This window comes from Lontra canadensis, unplaced genomic scaffold (genome assembly GCF_010015895.1).
Source record: "Lontra canadensis isolate GAN:19392208 unplaced genomic scaffold, GSC_riverotter_1.0 scaffold57, whole genome shotgun sequence".
Classification (NCBI taxonomy): Eukaryota; Metazoa; Chordata; class Mammalia; order Carnivora; family Mustelidae; genus Lontra; species Lontra canadensis.
Genome location: NW_022631051.1, coordinates 8,546,125 through 8,564,004, shown reverse-complemented (window position 1 = coordinate 8,564,004; position 17,880 = coordinate 8,546,125). Strand labels below are relative to the sequence as shown.

At 37.7% G+C, this 17,880-nt stretch overlaps 2 protein-coding genes across 9 annotated transcripts in view; both read right to left on the bottom strand.

Annotated features, from left to right (window-relative positions):
* Positions 1–3,514, bottom strand: part of CEP192 (centrosomal protein 192) — a 132,291-nt gene extending 128,777 nt beyond the window's left edge. For 4 of the 7 annotated variants that reach the window (XM_032875816.1, XM_032875820.1, XM_032875814.1 and 1 more), the window contains exons 1-2: positions 3,446–3,514; positions 2,623–2,793 (exon numbers count right to left, since the gene is read on the bottom strand). In XM_032875816.1, the coding sequence (XP_032731707.1) occupies positions 2,623–2,732 (110 nt within the window). In that variant the 5' untranslated portion in view covers positions 2,733–2,793; positions 3,446–3,514. Of the gene's footprint in view, positions 1–2,622; positions 2,794–3,445 lie in introns of those variants that run through there. The other 3 variants (XM_032875821.1, XM_032875818.1, XM_032875815.1) reach the window with 3 other exon arrangements.
* A 3,989-nt stretch (positions 3,515–7,503) lies between these two features.
* The window catches only part of SEH1L (SEH1 like nucleoporin), a 28,558-nt gene continuing 18,181 nt past the window's right edge, over positions 7,504–17,880 (bottom strand). Inside the window, exons 6-9 of one of the 2 annotated variants that reach the window (XM_032875823.1) lie at positions 13,524–13,664; positions 12,399–12,556; positions 10,866–11,016; positions 7,504–8,179 (exon numbers count right to left, since the gene is read on the bottom strand). In XM_032875823.1, the coding sequence (XP_032731714.1) occupies positions 7,984–8,179; positions 10,866–11,016; positions 12,399–12,556; positions 13,524–13,664 (646 nt within the window). In that variant the 3' untranslated portion in view covers positions 7,504–7,983. Of the gene's footprint in view, positions 8,180–8,318; positions 9,816–10,865; positions 11,017–12,398; positions 12,557–13,523; positions 13,665–17,880 lie in introns of those variants that run through there. The other variant, XM_032875824.1, reaches the window with a different exon arrangement.

Genomic DNA, 17,880 nt, shown 5'->3' with positions numbered 1-17,880 from the left:
ATCAACTAGAAGTTATAGACCCCACCTGAACTAATTTCAATTCGGTAAGAAACACTATTGCCAAATAAAACAGATCTACTGGTGAAACCCATTCCGGAGGGCAAAACAGGTCTATGTCCCAAACAGACCCTAAATCGTTCCATATCTTTCTATGTCTGCTACCACCACCTTATCGTACTGCAAAGCCTCCCAACTGGTCTCCATGCTTCTATTCTTGCCACCCTACAGTTAAATATCCACATGGCAACCAAATGCACCATTAAATACAAACCAGGTACCACGCCCCTATTGAACACTTCAGGGAGACACCCCTGAGGCTCATGACACACCACATACTGGTGTCTCTGTTCCTGTAACATCCAAGCCCCATCTCTACCTTGGGGGCCTAGAGTACTCTGCTAAATCTCTGCACCAACTAGCTTCTTCCTAACATTCACCTGAATTTAAACGTCACCTTATAAGAGAGGTGATTCATCATCATTAATCCAATGTAGCCCCACTGTCCCTCACAATTGTTTTAATTTCATCCAGCACTTATTACTACTTTTATACTTTTCTTCCCCCACTAAAAAGATTGCTCTCTGAGAGCACAGACCTTGCCAATCTGTCCATCGCTCTTACCTAACACCTATAACAATACCTAACACATATTTACGAAATATTTATGAAATGAATAACATCTTCAATATCTTTGACTTTATAATTTTTTAAGGAAACACTTATGACATTGGTTTCTTTCGCTCTTTTTTTTCTTAAATGTGCATTTGTTTTTAATATTTTATGCATTTATTTGATAGAGACACAGCAGAGAGGGAACATAAGCAAGGAGAGTGGGAGAGGGAGAAGCAGGCTTCCCAAAAAGCAAGGAGTCGGATGCGGAGCTCGATCCCAGGACCCAGAACCATGACCTGAGCCGAAGGCATTCACTTAACGACTGAGCCACCCAGGAGCCCCTCTCTCACTCTTTTTTTTAAAAGTAGGCTCCAGGCCCAGTGTGGAGCCCAGGGTCTGAACTCATGACCTGAGATCAATATCTGAGCTGAGATTAAGAGTCAGACACTTAACCAGCTGAGACATCCAGGGGCCCCAACACCTTCAACTTTAGATTATCAGTATCTTGGGGACATTTCAATCTTGTACACCCATATGTTCCCAGTAATTGATATAGAGCTGGAAATACAAAATGTACAAAAAAAAGAGTTGAAAGAAATAATCTATACTCCCTAGCTATCTAGCTGACATATGGTGTCTACTCTATTATCAATTAATGCACTAAGTATTTTATATACATTCCTCTAATCCATGCATCAGATCTGCAAGATAGCTATTATCCCTATTGTTGAAGAAACTGAGGCCAAGAGAGGGAATTAAGAGGATTTTCCAGGCCACATAGCATGAATGGGAGCAGAGGATTCACAGACAGGCAAGTGGCCCCAGAGTAGTCTTTCCTTTGCACTAATGCCATCTTCCTCATTTTCAAATCACCTCAGCTCTCTATCCTGAGCTCTAGACTCCCACTTCCAAATGGCTCACCCCAGCACCCTCTCAAGTGTGCAAAGTTAACAAATATAAAACCAAACTCGTTTTTTTTTTCTCTCTTTAGTTTGACCTATATCCCTATTCTCTTGCTATACAAGCCAGACACTTGGGACCATTTCTCTCGTTCTCGTGGTTATCAAATTCTAATGCCTCTAACTCCAAATAGATCTCTAAAACGGAGATTCACTTCTATATTCCCAACACCCTACCACTTTTTAATCTAAACTATTGCATAAGTCTTCCAAGTAGCCTGCCTTCCCATGTCCAATCTTGTAATCACTAAGTTATTCATTCATTTATAAACATGTAAACCACATTAAAATATATCCCAAATTCTTTAAGGATTCGTCTCTATTTAGAGTCAAATCCAAGAAAATTCAGATATTAAGCAAGTATCGTTCATGCAACAATCATTACCAAGCACAAACCATGAAACACACTCCACTTATCTCTGGAAATACAAAAATAAAGCTGCTCCTCTTCACGGAGTTGATGACTCTCAGCAATTATAATCACTTATGCTCACTATTAATTATGACAGTGTTAAGGGCGGGGATGAAGCTTGGCTATGGGTGCAGGGGTAATAGAAGCCAGTGGAAGATTCCTCGAGATGTAATCCAATACCTAATCTCTCGTTTCCAGAAAGGATTACACTTGTTTAAACCATCCATGGATATACCACATTCCTAAAGTTCTCCTAGAAGGAAAAATTCCCTAAATTCCCTCTATATTGCATTATCCACTCCTCCTCCATCACCTAAAGTGAAGAAAATGTAATATTACCTTTTCTTTTACTATATCTGAACTAAGTAGCCATCTTTGGAATAGCTCTTGCTATTTTCTTAAAGTACAGACCTCAAATTTTCACAGTTGAATTGACTAATATTTAACTGCTTTAATTACATTTCTGGGTATGTAAAATACCATTTACTGTAGTCATTAATTGGAAGTCTACACGTACAGTTAAACACATTCAAAAGCATATGCTGTCAAGCTTCCCTAACATTCATCATTTACTCTTGGTGTTCTAAGAAATAATCTGTAATTAGGCAGGCATTTAATATATTACTTTTCAAAGCTTACCGTAAACTTTGATCACAAAACTGAAATTCGGTGAAAAAACTGATTTTGGAGCAGTAAAAACTCCAGTCGAATGACCTCAAAATGGTAACAGCAAACGGAAATACTTTCATAAAAACAGCTGTTCTCCAAAAGACTGCTTCGAAAGGGACCTCATGTTTTACTAAACAAAGTCTGTAATTAAGAGAGATCAAAAGTATAGTGATATTAAACACTGTCTTCTTTCATGGTTTGTTTTTTGTTTGTTTTCATAAAGAAATCAGATGTAAGGAATGTAGTAAAGGTACTGGGAGTAAATGAGAACGCGGCCTAGCAGAAACCAAAACAAAAAGTGAATACCCGGGTGACACTAGCAGACCCCTCTACATTTAGTTAACAACCTTCCTTCGTGGGTCAGTTTTGGACAAAAAAGAGAAACAGAACCGCCTATCACGACACACATGAAGCAAACACCCGGTCAAGAGCACTTTGCAACAAGAAACTCCAAACCAAAGCGCAAAGTGCGTTGGTCCCTAGAAGTCAGGAAGTGATAGATGGTGGGGGGCTACCAGGATGTTATCCCCAAAATCAAAACCCGTTTCTTTAAAAGCTAATCTCTCACAGGCGCCCAATTAAACTCACTGAGCGGAATTCTGCGTGGCAGCCGGAGCAAGGCCGTCGGACCCTAGCCAGCGCCCCGCAGTCCCTGGCCCGGAGCCTGCGCCCCGCGCCCGACCCTGGCCCAACCGCTACTGCCCCATCCGCCCGGCAGCCGAAATGCCTGCGGAAAGCGGGTTCGCGTGCCCCCTGCCGAACCGCAGTCAAGACACAAGGGACCCCTCCTCACCAAGCCCGCGACTCCAGCTGCGGGAGCCGAGAGTTGGTCAGAAAGGTCCAGGGGAGGGGGCGTCCCGGTGGCTCTGCAAATGCGCGTGCGCAAGAAGAACCCCTCCCGCACCCTCGGCCACCCGGACTGGCCGTACAGCGCGCCCCTGAGGTTTACGTCTGTTCGCGGCACGAGCAATGGGGCGGGGACTCGGAGCTGGCCTTGGATTGGACAGCGACGAGGGACGGGGCGGGCAGGAGACCGACGATTGGGCGAGGACCGCTAGTCCCTGAATTTGAAGCGAGGAAACCGCGCTCCGCATGTCCGGAGGAGGAGCTCGGTATTCGGAAGGGTTGGGTGCACTGTGAAAGTCCTTACCCCCAAAACTGAGACGAACGCAACATAATGAAGGCCTTGGCCAACTCGGGGTGGGGGGGGAGAAAAAAACTGCTTACCGAATTCAGTCTGGAACCCCAAAACATCGTCACTCACCTTATACAATACTACTTCTGGTGAACAAGTCATCTGATACTACCCTGAGTTTAGAACTGTGTCATTTTTTTGTCGTTTTACAAGAGCAGATGCAGATCTTTTCTACCATGCGGATCTTTTCTACCACTGCTTGGCAGACACTGAAATGTGTCATCATTTGCCTTGTGTTCTAAACCGCAATAAAGCTTCAATTGGGAAATCATTTCTCAGGATCCAAGCTTCATGATAGTTCTCTACACCTAATCGTCTCTTTGTGACGGAGTAAGGCTGGTTGAGGGTGGAAAGAGCTGAGGAGACATAATTCATCCCTAATTACTCCCTACGTTTTCCTGTTCTCCTTAGGCCACAAATGCCACCACTGCTTTACTACTATACTGAAACCAGAGGTAATTCAATTTCGTGCCTTTTACTTTCCTTCATCTCAAAATTTCTTCCATACTGTCTGAGAAAGAGTCCCTCTTTTCCAAAGCTAGCTAACTTCATTCATGCAAGTTATTTAATGTTTAAGATGCAACAGCACACTTGGGGGAGAAAATGAAAAAGTTGAGCTTAACAGTCCCTACTCCTAATGTTAGCCTGTTGGGGAATGACATGTTTATTTGATCACTTTAATTTTCTGTGTCCTCTAAAACACTGCTCAATTATCATTCCTGGATACCTTCTCTACTGGTACCTGCCTTTAGAAATGCTGCATCTTTCCACCTAAAACCAACTCACCCTTCCTTGATTCTGTTTTATCACCTTAAGACCATTCTGTTTCTCCTACCCTTAACCTTACCTTCACTTTCACACCTTATAGCCATTCATGCTATGATATCTGGTTTGGTCCTGAGTCTTCTTTCAACACTTATTTTATTAGAACTAGCCTCCTGTCAAACTCAGTTGATGTCTCTGCAATTTTCCTGCCATTTTTTTCTTGAAACCCTCCAGCTTTGGCATTTGCAAACTCTAATTACCCCTATTCTACCTTTGTCCACACTCAATGAACAAAGGTAAGTGGAGAAAATCTCAAGGTTTTCTGAATCCAGAAAAATAAACCTACTAGCTTTAGAACTAAAAGGATGCTATTTGATTGTAATGAGCAATCCTGTTTCACAAAGTATCTTAACTATTCTGTCTACACCATGAGCATACATTGGAGGTGAACTACTGGAATGTGTCTATTCGTTCACCCTGTATCCTTGTACCCAACTCAATAAATGTCCTTCTTCCATAAAAATCAAGTGACCAAAGCTCTCCCCACAACATCCAGCAACCTGGTGGAACTCTAATGACAAGGATCCAAAGTATCTGCAAGCAGGAGAGCGGAGACTGATACCAGCCTGCCAAAATCTCAATTCTGGTTCTCACTTCCTAGCTGTGCAGCCTTGGACAAAGAGCTTTAACCTTCCAATTTCCTTACAGGTAAAATGGGATACTTAGAGCACTTGCCTCAGAGATTTGTTGTGAAGATTAGTTAATTCACATGAAGTATCTAGAAGAGCACTGACACATGGACGTACTCAACAAATACTAGCTATTATCCAAACTTACTTGCCAAATGAAAAAGAGGCACACAACTCCCAATGATTTCAAATCTCCTTAGACACTGGGTAGATCTTTTTGTTTTGTTTTGTTTTCAAATTAAATTCAATTCATTAACATATGCACTATTAGTTTCAGAGGTAGAGTTCAGTGATTCATCAGTCTTCTATAATATCCAGAGCTCATTACATCACATGCCCTTCTTAATGTCCATCACCCAGGACCCTGGATAGATCTTGCAGAAGTCTCAGGGCTAGGGATGCCTCCCAGGAATTAGAAGTCATGTTTATCCAGTTAAGAAAAGGCAGTCATCTCCCACAGTTCTCCTCTACCAACTGCTTTGTGGCAAATCTCAGCCACAGATATACAAAGCCGCACACAATGTGACCACAAAGTTTGATTATAGATTAATCTCCCATGAGCTCCCCAAATGGACCTCACTCACATCAGACTAATGCTTATAACTTGTTGCCCAAATAACCCATCCTCTTTTACCGCTGGGCCATCACCTCAGAACTCCTACCCTCCTCTGCTTCAACCACTCCACCTGTTGAATACCCTCCCACATTGCTTCCAAACCTGGTCAGACCAAGTAAATCACTTTCTGTGTTTCGACCTTTATTATGAAACCGAATCCTGGTTACTTTTTGTAAATTCTGTAAAAGGCTTCTCCCACTAGAATAACTTTGTGTGCAGACTACATTTTGTTTTTTGTTTCATGTATCAGCACAGTATCTGGCACGTAAAAGATGCTTGATATTCATTAAATTGGAGAATCTGTCTCATTTCATTTGCCCATTCTAACCCCATGCACCTCTACAACTGAAATCTCAAAGACATGAATTTTTAATTCTTAGCTAGATTCAGCCTTAAGTTAGACCCCTTGCTTTGAACACAAACAAAGTTAACAAGTCTAAAGCCCTTTAACAGAAGGAAGACCTTTGAGAATTATTTGGAAAAGGCTCTTCTCCATAGATTGAAATGCTAAAATGCTAACAACTTTATGGAAAAAACACTTTAATCAGTCAGCACAAAACTCAAATATTCCTTATGTTAAAATTACTCTCTTATTAGCTCTTTATCCCTTGCAGGTTAAGAAGTTTCAAGGGTATGACCCTGTACAAAGGAAAGGTGTCTTTGAAAATTAGATAAATTATATGGTTATAACAATTGTACCTACATGTGATTAACCGAGACACATATGAAATGCTATTCAAATTACACCTTCTCTAGTCCTAAAGAAAAGTTAAATCCTTGGCAATTCTTAAGAAAACGGAACTAAAAAGAATATTACTAGTCTCATAGTTTTAATCACTTTATCATAATTATTGTCAATTATTTTCTGATTTCAAATTTTAAAAGTATTAAAAAATAATATAATGTGTAATTAGATTGGAAGTCAACATCTGTCAGTTGTAGATGTTAGTCTACATATTGACTTTCTACCTTCTAAATAAATGTCATGCTCATCTCCCAATTTTTTATTGCTTGGGTTTTTTCTTTTTCTTTCTTTTTTTTTTTTCAATGTACTATTTTAAGGAGATACAAGCGTTATTATCTATCAAATAGAATAGAGTTGACCCCTGAACAACTAGGGCTTAGGTGGTGCCAATGCATCCGCATAGTTGAAAATCTGGGCTTAACCTTGTACTCCCAAAAAAACTTAATAGCCTATAGTTGAGAGAAGCTTTACCAGTAACATGAACAGTCAATTAACACCTATTTTGTATGTTATACAAACTAATGTTTTCTTATAATAAAATATGCTAGAGAAATTAAGAAAATCGTAAAGATGAGAAAGTACATTTACAGTACTAAACTGCCTTTATTGGGGCGGGGGAACCATCAACCTATGTATAAGTGCATCAGTGCAGTTCAAACCCATGTTGCTCAAGAGCCAGCTGTACATTCTCTTTTCATAAGGCAAGAGATTCATATCTTTTAAAATATATTTTATTAAATAATCTACTTGGAGAATAATTACAAAAGCTTTAAACAATAATTCCAAGTAGTAAAAGGCAATTTCTTTAAAAAAAAAAAAAAAAAGACCCAACAGTCCATTATTTTGTTTTGCTGCTTTATACACAGGAATGATTTATTTTACAAACTAGTTGGTTGCAACAACAGCCTGTAAAATGTAAAACATTTCTTAGTACATCTCAAAGGCAAAGTGAACTTTAAGGTAATCCTTTCACATGAACCAGAATGACAAACCATAAGAAAACTAACACCATAACAGTTCAAAATAAAACTTACAGAATAGGCACTTTGAAATTGAAATCAGCTACTGTAACTCACAGTTCATGTTACTTGTACTTATCTCATCTCATCAAAGGTTATCAACCAGTGAGGCAAATGTTCCTTTGATGCAGAAGCACAAACACATTTAGGTTCCAAAACACTGTGTTCTGGTTGTAATACATGCAAGACAGACCCTAAGTTAGAAAAATCTTCTAAAAGAAAATGAAGAAAAACAAAAAGCAGCCAGGAATGAAAGCATTTACAAGCACTTGAATAAGGCCTTTAAGTGTTAAATCAGTGTTTTAAACCCCTTCATTCTCAGGTAAGGGATTAAGAGGCCGAGAGAGAGATCGTCTGCGAGGGTGAGGATACTGGAGGTTGGCAGTGTCAGCATCGCAAGAGTGCTCTACCAGAGGAGGAGGAGGAGGAGGAAGGAGCTGGGCATAACTGGACCATCTCGATCCAGCCCGTGGGGAATCCAGAGGGGGAAAGAAATACCTGAAACAATGAAGACAGGAACAAAACACCAAAACAAAACAAAAACAACAGAAAAAAAAAAAAAAAGAAAAAAAAAAACAGAAGAAAAAGAGAAAAGTAGTAAATACAAAGAGAACCAAAGAGGAGAAAACACATGCTGAAAAAAAAAAAGCTTTAGTATATTCATGCCAAAACTAACAGAACATAATCGCAAAAATCAAGACCCTTACTCAAATCAAGCTTGCTTAAGCAAGTATAGAAACTTGAAAGAAAGAAATACAATCTGTTAAACTTAAAATGTTAAAAAAAATTATCAGTATGAATGTTACAAAAAAAGACATTTTATAATTTAAAACATTTTCTAATCTTTCAGAAACATATTTGATGCTATCCTGTAAATTTACAAATCTAATAAGCTTTTTCTTTATTTTAAGCAATGCTTCGATTGTAGTAGCAGCAGGCACAGGTTTTTTAGTGCATACATGACACTGAGAACCAATCCAAATATACTTTCATATAGTATGGCCAGCTATTGCAATATACTTCTGAAGAAATACAATCTTTGAAAATACTTAGGTGCTTTTCTGCAAAAACCTTAAATAGTACAAAATTTTGTTAAGCAAAAGAGCTCAAAGAATATGTCCTTGTTGTTATTCTGCCATTTTATAACTTACCCGTAATACTTAAGCATTTTAGCAAAGACTTTAGTTTTATCATTAAGGTCAAAGTTCTAGAGAATACGAACTAAATGAAGCAGCCAACTAAATTAAATTCCTGAGACTTGGAATGTGGAGGTTAACATGCATGCACAATTTTAGCAAATTTTTAACTGCTCCTCTTACGGTAGGCTTCCAAATTTTGAAGAAAAACTTAAGCCATGGAATCATACCATAAAAAAATATACAAGCACATATTAGAAACTATAAGCTCTTTAGTGAATATGAATTGAAAATTTACAAAGATGTCTTCATTTTACTACCAAATTATAAAATGAAGCAATACCAAATGTTTAATTTGGCCGCAAACTGTACAGTCAAATCACTTTCATTTTACTACTACTTCTCTCACTCCTTTACTAATATTTTTTAAATATTACAAAGAAATGACAGAGTTGTACTAAATAATACCATGTGTAAACCAATTCTACAAAAGGTAAACAAATTAGCACTCAAAACAATCTTTATGAAAAATATTTATTCAACCTTCAAATTATAAAAATTCATCATTTTAGCCTACTGTTTTAGAAAACAAAAGAAGTAAGTCTATTTTCTCCAAATGGAATAAAGTGATATTTACCCTCCTCCCAACTGCTTATAAGGATAGAAACAATCCTTTTAATTTTAAAACCCATGTTAGTTTCAGGAACATTTCAAAAAATTGTTTTGGTGACAATGTCTCAACAAAAAGCCTCTCCATTTATATTTCAAAAGCTTCAAATAGTGTCAATAAACTGCTAGTACAAAAAAAAATGATATACACTGGATTTTTAAAGGCCTTTTGGATTGCGTTTAGTAGTAAGCAGGCTGCTGGTGTATCTTGGGAGAGGTCAAACGGCGCTGGGGAAGGGGAAAAGGAGCTCGCTTTCCATTCCTGTGTGCATGCAACAAGCAGCAAAACAGCAAAGTTACTCCAGTTAGCTGGTACTCAGCTGTGCTTTCTGTTAAAGGACATAATACAAATGGAGAAGGGAAAAATGCATCACAGATCTAACACACACGGTTATTGGCACAATAAGAATACAGATCAAAACTTCAAAGCTCTTTACAATATATACAGTACAGACAGCAACCACAAACCAGATTTTTTTTTTTTTTAATTAACGGTAGTATCCTTTGTTTCATGAAATATTCTTTATAATCTGGTATTTTCTGTGGTAACCTGAAATTGTTTTCATGCAAATACTTAAATCTCAAAAGATTTAAGGACTTTTTTTTTAAATATAAAAATATAACAATATAAAAATAGTTGAAATTTTAAATATTATTCTGTTATTTAAGATGACAACAGGATAACCACAGGACAATTTGTTAAGGCTGTGCTTTGAAGTTTCCTGAATTGTATTCCAAATTATTCACAAAGGCATATTAAAATAACTTTATCTTACCAATTCACATATTTGAAATTTGAATATAAAAACAAAGGATGACTCTTGAGATCACATCAAACATTGTTTAAGATAAACAAGAATCTAAAATATGTTAAAAATTCTAAAAATCAAGAAATCAGAATTTACCATTTCCTCTTAAATATCCATTAAAGTTTTAAACACACACCAAAAAAACACATCTAACTCACTCTCTTCTACAAAGCCTTGGTTAATGCAGTTTATTTAAAATTTCAGCTTGACCTAATTCAAAGGCTGCACTACTACCACTAACATACTCATGTTCATTTAGGACTAAAAAAAATCTTTGGCATTATGCCAGATTTACTCTTCATCTGACTTTAGAAGCAAAGTAAAATCTTTAAGTTATAAATATTTCTGACAGACCACTAAATTTCAGAATATAGTTTAGTTTAAAGGTTAACAATCTACCTATAAATATGGCCACATAAGCTAAACACAGAGCTAACAAAGTGAATTTTTTTCTACTTATGTATGAATTTCTTCATTCAATCTTAAAATCCACAAAATCAGACTTATAATATGCCTACCAGAATGATTTAAAAAGGAGATAATTTCTAGTTTTCCCACAAAACAGCCTACCTGCCAGAAGAAGATCCATTTAATGAATTTTGAAGATTTGGGATATTTGAACCTAGGGAAGAATTTGAGTTTCCCTGCTGAGAATTCCCATTGACAGGGCTCCCATTACCTTTCAAAATACCAGTACACTTCCAATTGTCCATATAATTAGCTGAAAAGAAAATGGTCAAATACATTAACATGACTAACAGCTGTACTCAAGGGCACAAATTTGTGGTCAAGTCCTTTAACTATAATTAAAAAAACAAGAAGAAATAACTATAATAAAAAAACTATAACATACCTCTCAAGATATATTACAGACATATTTAAAATGAAATACATATATCTCAATTTTAACAATTATTTTGTAAAGTTTTACAAGAACTAATTTAAAAAACAAAATTTTTATCATTCTCCTTCCTTATAAGATAAATATTAACAAAGACTACTCTCTAATTTACCACATTGACATTTTACTATCAAAATAAATTCTTCAAGTTCAGGAAAATGAATTTCAATCACATGTATACGGAGAGTAATGGAGTTGTCCTCTTAGTTATGCAAGTATAGATCACGTGGGTACCTAATGTCCTCAGAGATGGATGTAAGTAACAAAACTTTAGGGTTTGTGTGGCTTACCCAACATGGCCTAATTCTCTGAATGCAAAACAGACTGCTGGAGACACTGGGTCCAGGAAACTTAAGTTAGGGAGCCTGCTGGAGTGGAACTGTGTGGTCCTGACTAAAACCCAGAGGCATGAAAAGGAAGCAAAGCCCATGATATCAAATGACACTGAGAAAATTGAGGTCTGGGCTGGTTCTACCACAGCCTAGAACTGGCCATGGGAGACTCAGTCAAACTGCATTTTGAGAAACAGTAACTGCTCAAGGTACACGAACTAAGCTTAAGTTTGGATCCTAAAAGTGGGATACCACCAACTAGAGTGGTACAAAGACCAAAAGACCCCTCCTCCCAGTTGGATAAACTTCCATGGAAAAGTGCAGACCATGCTGCAGCAACCAGTAAGCATTGAGTTACTAGACGGAATTCTCAGCATGGCACAAGAAACTTTCAGAATCAGTGGCCAGAAGCTTCAACTTCTGAGAGCTGCAGACAGGAAGTGGGGCAGATACTGGGTTTTGTCCTATGAAGGGCTGGTTGGCTAAAAGCAATTATTTAATAGGAGATGTCTGTAGTCCTATCCTGAGTTTGTAGAGCAGTCACACAGATTACAAATATAGCAAATGGTATCTTTTGGAGATACCGCATAATATAGCAAACAGTATCTTATACCGCATATTGTTACAATTACTTTTAGTTTTAAAAGTTGCTTTTTTCCACATGGAAAGTTAAAAAACAATTCAATCAGTCCTAACTGCCATGAACTAAATAAATGAATGGAGGTTCAATATAACACAAATTAATGTTAAGACATCAATTTAAGTAACTGTAGAAAGATAATTTTTTCCAAAGTATTTCTGAATTTACATTTCTAATTGAAAATTCTGATGTACCAACACAGAGCAACAATTCCTTCATTAAAATCTTACCTTTCCACAATCTCACACAGCCATCATCTCCTGAAGATGCTAGCACTGTTCCTGTTATATTCCAACTCACTCGCCAGACCTGGGAATTATGATTATCAAACTGAGCCACTATATGGATTTCAAATTTTGTTGGTCCACCAGAGGAAGTAAGTTCTTTCCTATTAATAAAAAAATTTCCCTAAGAAATGCTGATTAAAGATTTTATACAAACACACAGAGTTCTAATTTTAAAAATATAAATGGTCTCACGTACTATATTATTTTTACCATATTACATTATAAAACTGTGCATATCCATAACCACCACCTTTCCTCCCACACCCCTCCAACCTTAAGTCATTGAGAGCTGGGCCATGTCGCTTTCATTTGACTCCCCAGCACCTGGTATGATCCTACCATGTAAAAATTACTCAGTAATTATTTCATGGAAGAAAGGAACAGGAGTGCCTAGGTGGCTCAGTCAGTTAAGCGTCCAACTCTTGATTTCAGCCCAGGTCATTATCTTAGAGTTGCAAGATTAAGCCTCATGGCTTCTCTGAGGTGGGCTTGGAGCATGCTTAAGATTATCTCTCTCCCTCTTCCTCTGCTCCTCCGGGCCCCCCACCACCCACTCTCTCTCTTAAAAAAAAAAAAAAGAAAGAAAGAAAAAAGAAAGAAAAAGAAAAGAGGATTCCCCCACACAAAACTGAGAAATAAAATACATAACAATTTTAAAAGGAAAGCTGTAGGAAGGAAAGAATAGAAGGGGGAAAGGAAGGAAAAAGGAAAAGAACTGAAATTCACAATTCCAAAACTAAAGATTAAACAGATTATTCACAAGAATGTCTCAGTGCTAATTTAATTTTCCTAAGTAAACTCCCACCTCTCATTTGTTCAAACATTTACAGAGTACCAATTATATTCAGAGGATCCAAATCATATCAGCCTAAAGAAAATGCAATTAAGAAAACATAAATCTCCTGTCTTTATTCTATTCCCCAACCCCAAAACTCATATATTTGTAGATAAAATGTTCAATAAAGAATCCATTCTTCAGTTCACAGTTGCCTCTTCACTCTTCTCCATGGAAGAAAATAATAATGAGTTAAGAACAGTTTTAAATTAGTAATTGCTTCAAAAACTCACCTCACAGGCTTTAATGTAAAAATCCTCACATCTTTGGTTGCTATGGCTAGAATATGGAAAGACCTTCCCAAGTTTGGAGCAAAGGCAATGTCATGCACAGGGTCTGTGACTGTCATGAGGGTTTCAGCTTTTGCATATTTCCTAATGAAAAACCAATTCAGATAAAAATTTCAGAAATGAAAATTTTTAAAAATCCATATTGAAGCAGTGTTTACCTCTGCAGTATACAATATGGCCAAGGCCTAACCCCAGAAACAGAAATGTGACCTAATTTAGAAAAAGGATCTTTGCATATATAATTAAGAATCTCAGGATAAGATCATCCTATCATTTGCATAAAAGACAGAAAAGGAGAAACAGACAGAGAAGGCAGCATCTGAAGACAGAGGGAGAAAATGAACTTATGCAGCCACATGCCAAGGACCTCCCAAAACCACCAGAGGAAGACGAGGAAGGACTGTGAAGGAAGCACGCCCTGACCACACCTTGATTTCAGATTTCTGGCCTCCGGAACTGTGAGAATAAATCTCTGTTTTAAGCCATTAGTTTCTAGTAATTTGTTATGGCAACCCTAGTAAACTAATAAAGCCACCTGGGTTCCTTTCTTTGACTTCATAAGTTTAGCTTAGAACAGTTTTAAAAAACTTGAATTATTAAATGAGATCCTGATTTATTAGCCATTAATATCTAATTCCAAGAAAAGAGTAATTCAATTCCTAAGTACTTGAGTATAAATTGAAAAATGAACCTGATAACAGCAAGAATGGAATTTTAGTGGGGATAAAGGAAGCTATACCAAAGTCTACTTCATCCCTACAATTCTATTTCTCTATCTGCAAACAGAGAAGAAAACAATGAAGGAGACTATTCCATTTTTCTATGTCATCAATTGAATATCAGGAACAGAAGTGAAGCACAGAACCCTGAGTGTAAGAGGAGTCAGAGAGAGGCACCTACCTTACCCTCCTCTGAAATACTAGTGTTCTCAACATTCTATGCTTGGCCTTCTTTTCACCCTAACATTTTTCTCAAATGTCTCCAAGCCAGGACATGCCTCATTGTTCTTTCCTTAACCTCTCCTCACCCTATATTGCTCACCCTGAGTAATCTAATCCACAGCCTTGCTACTTCTACTCTTCTACTCCTGACTTCTGTTTGATATTAGACAAATCATTTTACCTTGCTGATCTGTTTCTTCATTTATAAAATGGTGCTAATATAAGCTACCTACCCTACTCATAAGATGATTGTTAGAATCTGAATTTCATAAAATATGTGAAAATGCCTTATATAAAGGCAGGCACTTACATCACTATGAAGACCAGGTCTTTCTTAATATTTTCATTCACCAAAGAAATAAAAATATCCAATACTGGTTAATTTGACAAATGTCTCCTGTGTACTAAATGATATTATTACTTACAGGAAGATCAACTAGGTATTCATCACTGCATGCTACATAGTCCACTATCACTCTATGTTAACAGGTTCAATCTATATAAGAACCTTTGAACAACTCTTGCTTCAAAGAACCAGACCAAAAAAATCCAAAAATGGGTGAACTTAAAGGTCTGATAACTTCCTAAGTCAATCCCTCACACACTCACACACAAGACACCTTTACCTACCCAATGCCACTTCCCGGTCATATGTAGAAAATACCAGGCCTTACTGTTTGACTCCCTTGCATCTAAAGCATGGTAAGTGACCCAATTCTGGCCAGGGGACCCAGTGAAAAAGCCTGCTAAGACGCTTTCAGAAAATATTCTCTCTCCCTAATATAAAGAAACATGAAAGCAAATGCCCTTCTTTGTATTTCCATGTGAAAACCTAGAAAGGCTCTTGTGATCTAAGAGGGAGCTGTCACCACACACTAAGCATGACAGCAAAAAACAAAAAACAAAAAACAAAAAAAAAAGGAAAATACCAAGGCCACTGCACCAAGTGAGCTGCTTAACTGACCCCAGAACTGCTCTGCTGCCAGGCTCCTTGTTATAGGAGATAATGCAGGAAATCCGGCTCCTAATCTAGATTCCTTCTACTAGATAAGAGATTCATTCCGTTATCTTTATCACTGAATTCGTTTAAGTTTTAGGTTCTTTTCTATCTGCTCTGTATTTTCTTTCAGAACTAACTAGAAGTTCTTATCCCTTTATTCAAATATTATTTATGAAGTACTTTTCATTCTCCTATGTTTTAGAAGTGGTCCCCCTATTAAATTTTCGATTTATGCCTCCAAACTCATTCTGTTCAGCTAAGGCTGAAAGAAATTACTTTAACAGTATTAACTCTTCATGAAGCCTCTTTAAAATATGCTATTAGGGGTACCTGGGTGGCTCAGTCGGTTAAGCGTCCAACTCTTGGTTTTGGTTTAAGTCATGATCTCTGCCATGGCATTGGGCCCTGCATCAGACTCCATGCTCAGCAGAGTCTGCTTGGGATTCTCTTCCTCTACCCCTCCCCTGTCATGCATGTGCACGCTCTCTCACTCTCAAATACATCTTTTTAAAAAATGTTTATAGGGCAGGGAGTGGGGGGTTAGGGATAGGGTTATGGACACTGGGGAAGGTATGTGCTATGGTGAGTGCTATGAAATGTGTAAGCCTGATGATTCACAGACCTGTACCCCTGGGGCAAATAATACATTATATGTTAATCAAAAAAAATGTTTAGAGGGCATCTGGGTGGCTCAGTAGGTTAAGTGTCTACATTCGGCTCAGGTCATGATCCCAGCACATCAGCCTCCTTGCTCGGTGGGGAGCCTGCTTCTCCCTCTGCCTCTCATGAATAAACAAATAAAATCTTTTAAGAAATGTTTATTAAAAAAAACAATGTGCTATTAATATTGTTCATAGCTTTAGTAGCTTAAAAGGTTACAAAAGCCTCAAAAGTTCTAGAGGAAGGTTCCTATAATCTAGAACTATGCTGGCCAATACTGCAACCACTAGCCACATGTGCCTATCTAAATTTAAATTTATAAAAATAAACAAATGCAGTTCTACCGCTGTAGTAACACATTCTGAGCTTCCACAGCTGCATGTGGCTAGTGGCCACTACGTTAGCTGGTACAGGCATGGGGCAGTTCCATCCGCACAGCAAGTTCTACTGGACAACACTGTGTAAGCAGAGACTCTCTGAATAAATCAATAATCTGGGAAGTTAGAGAGCTGGTATAAGAACTCTGCAAAAACCCTAGTAACATTCTGAATTGCAGAGCCCAAAGGAATTAGTGGTCCCCTCCTTAGCCAGTCTTGCTTCTCACAGTTTGTTACCCACAATCAAACTGCCATCCAGAAGATGATCCTCCTGATACATCATCATCAGGTCAGCAGTAGCCTAACGCTACATCACAGGTGTACACCATTCCCCTTCCTCCATCTCATCACATTATCATCTCACATCATCACAGGAAGAAGTGTGAGTCCAACACAGTAAGATATTTTGAGAAAGACTACATTCATATAATTTTTATGTACAGTGTATTATTTCAATTCTTACATGTTACTACTAGCTACTATTGTTAATCTCATACTCTGCCTAACTTATAAACTTTATCATAGGTATGTATGTATAGAAAAAAATAGAGTATATACAATTTTATACTATTTCAGGTTTCAGGGAGCCACTGGGGGGTCTTGGAACATATCCCCTACAGATAAGGGAAAAACTCTAGTTGTTCTTTTCTGCTTCTGGCCCTGCCCAATAGCTGGTTCCTCAACTCAAGACTGTTGTCTAGCACATGTGAAGCCCACTTGATCAACTGATGTGTGCCCTCTTTTCCTGTAAGACTCTGAATACACCTCTTTACAGCTCGAAGAGGTGTTGCAAGTATCACAACATGACCCAACATAAATTTTCCATCATGTGCTGCTATACTCTACTCAAATCTGTCTTATTTCCAGATGTCCTTATTTCAAGAAATTACATACCATCCATTGAACTATTAAGCCAGAACCTTGAAAGTCATCTCAAAAGCTTCCCCGATTCTTCACCTTCTACATCCAGTCATCAGATCCTATTGATACCATTTAATTTATTCTCCAACTGCCTACTTCTCTCCATCCCCATTGCCACTACTCTATCCCAAAGCCACTACAATCTCCCACCTCAACCTCTGCCCTCAAAAATACTTTCCATACCTATGGAAGAGTTAAACTACAATGCAAGCCCATCATTCCCCAACTCAAAAATCTTTCAATGGCTTCTCATTTCCCATAAAATAAAATCTAAACATGGAACACTAGGTCTCACAGATCTAAGCTTTATTTCTCACCACACTCCTTTTTGCCTATTACATTTCAACTACAATAAAAATATATTGGTTCTCTCTTGTTCACGTACCTTATCATTTGTAGTT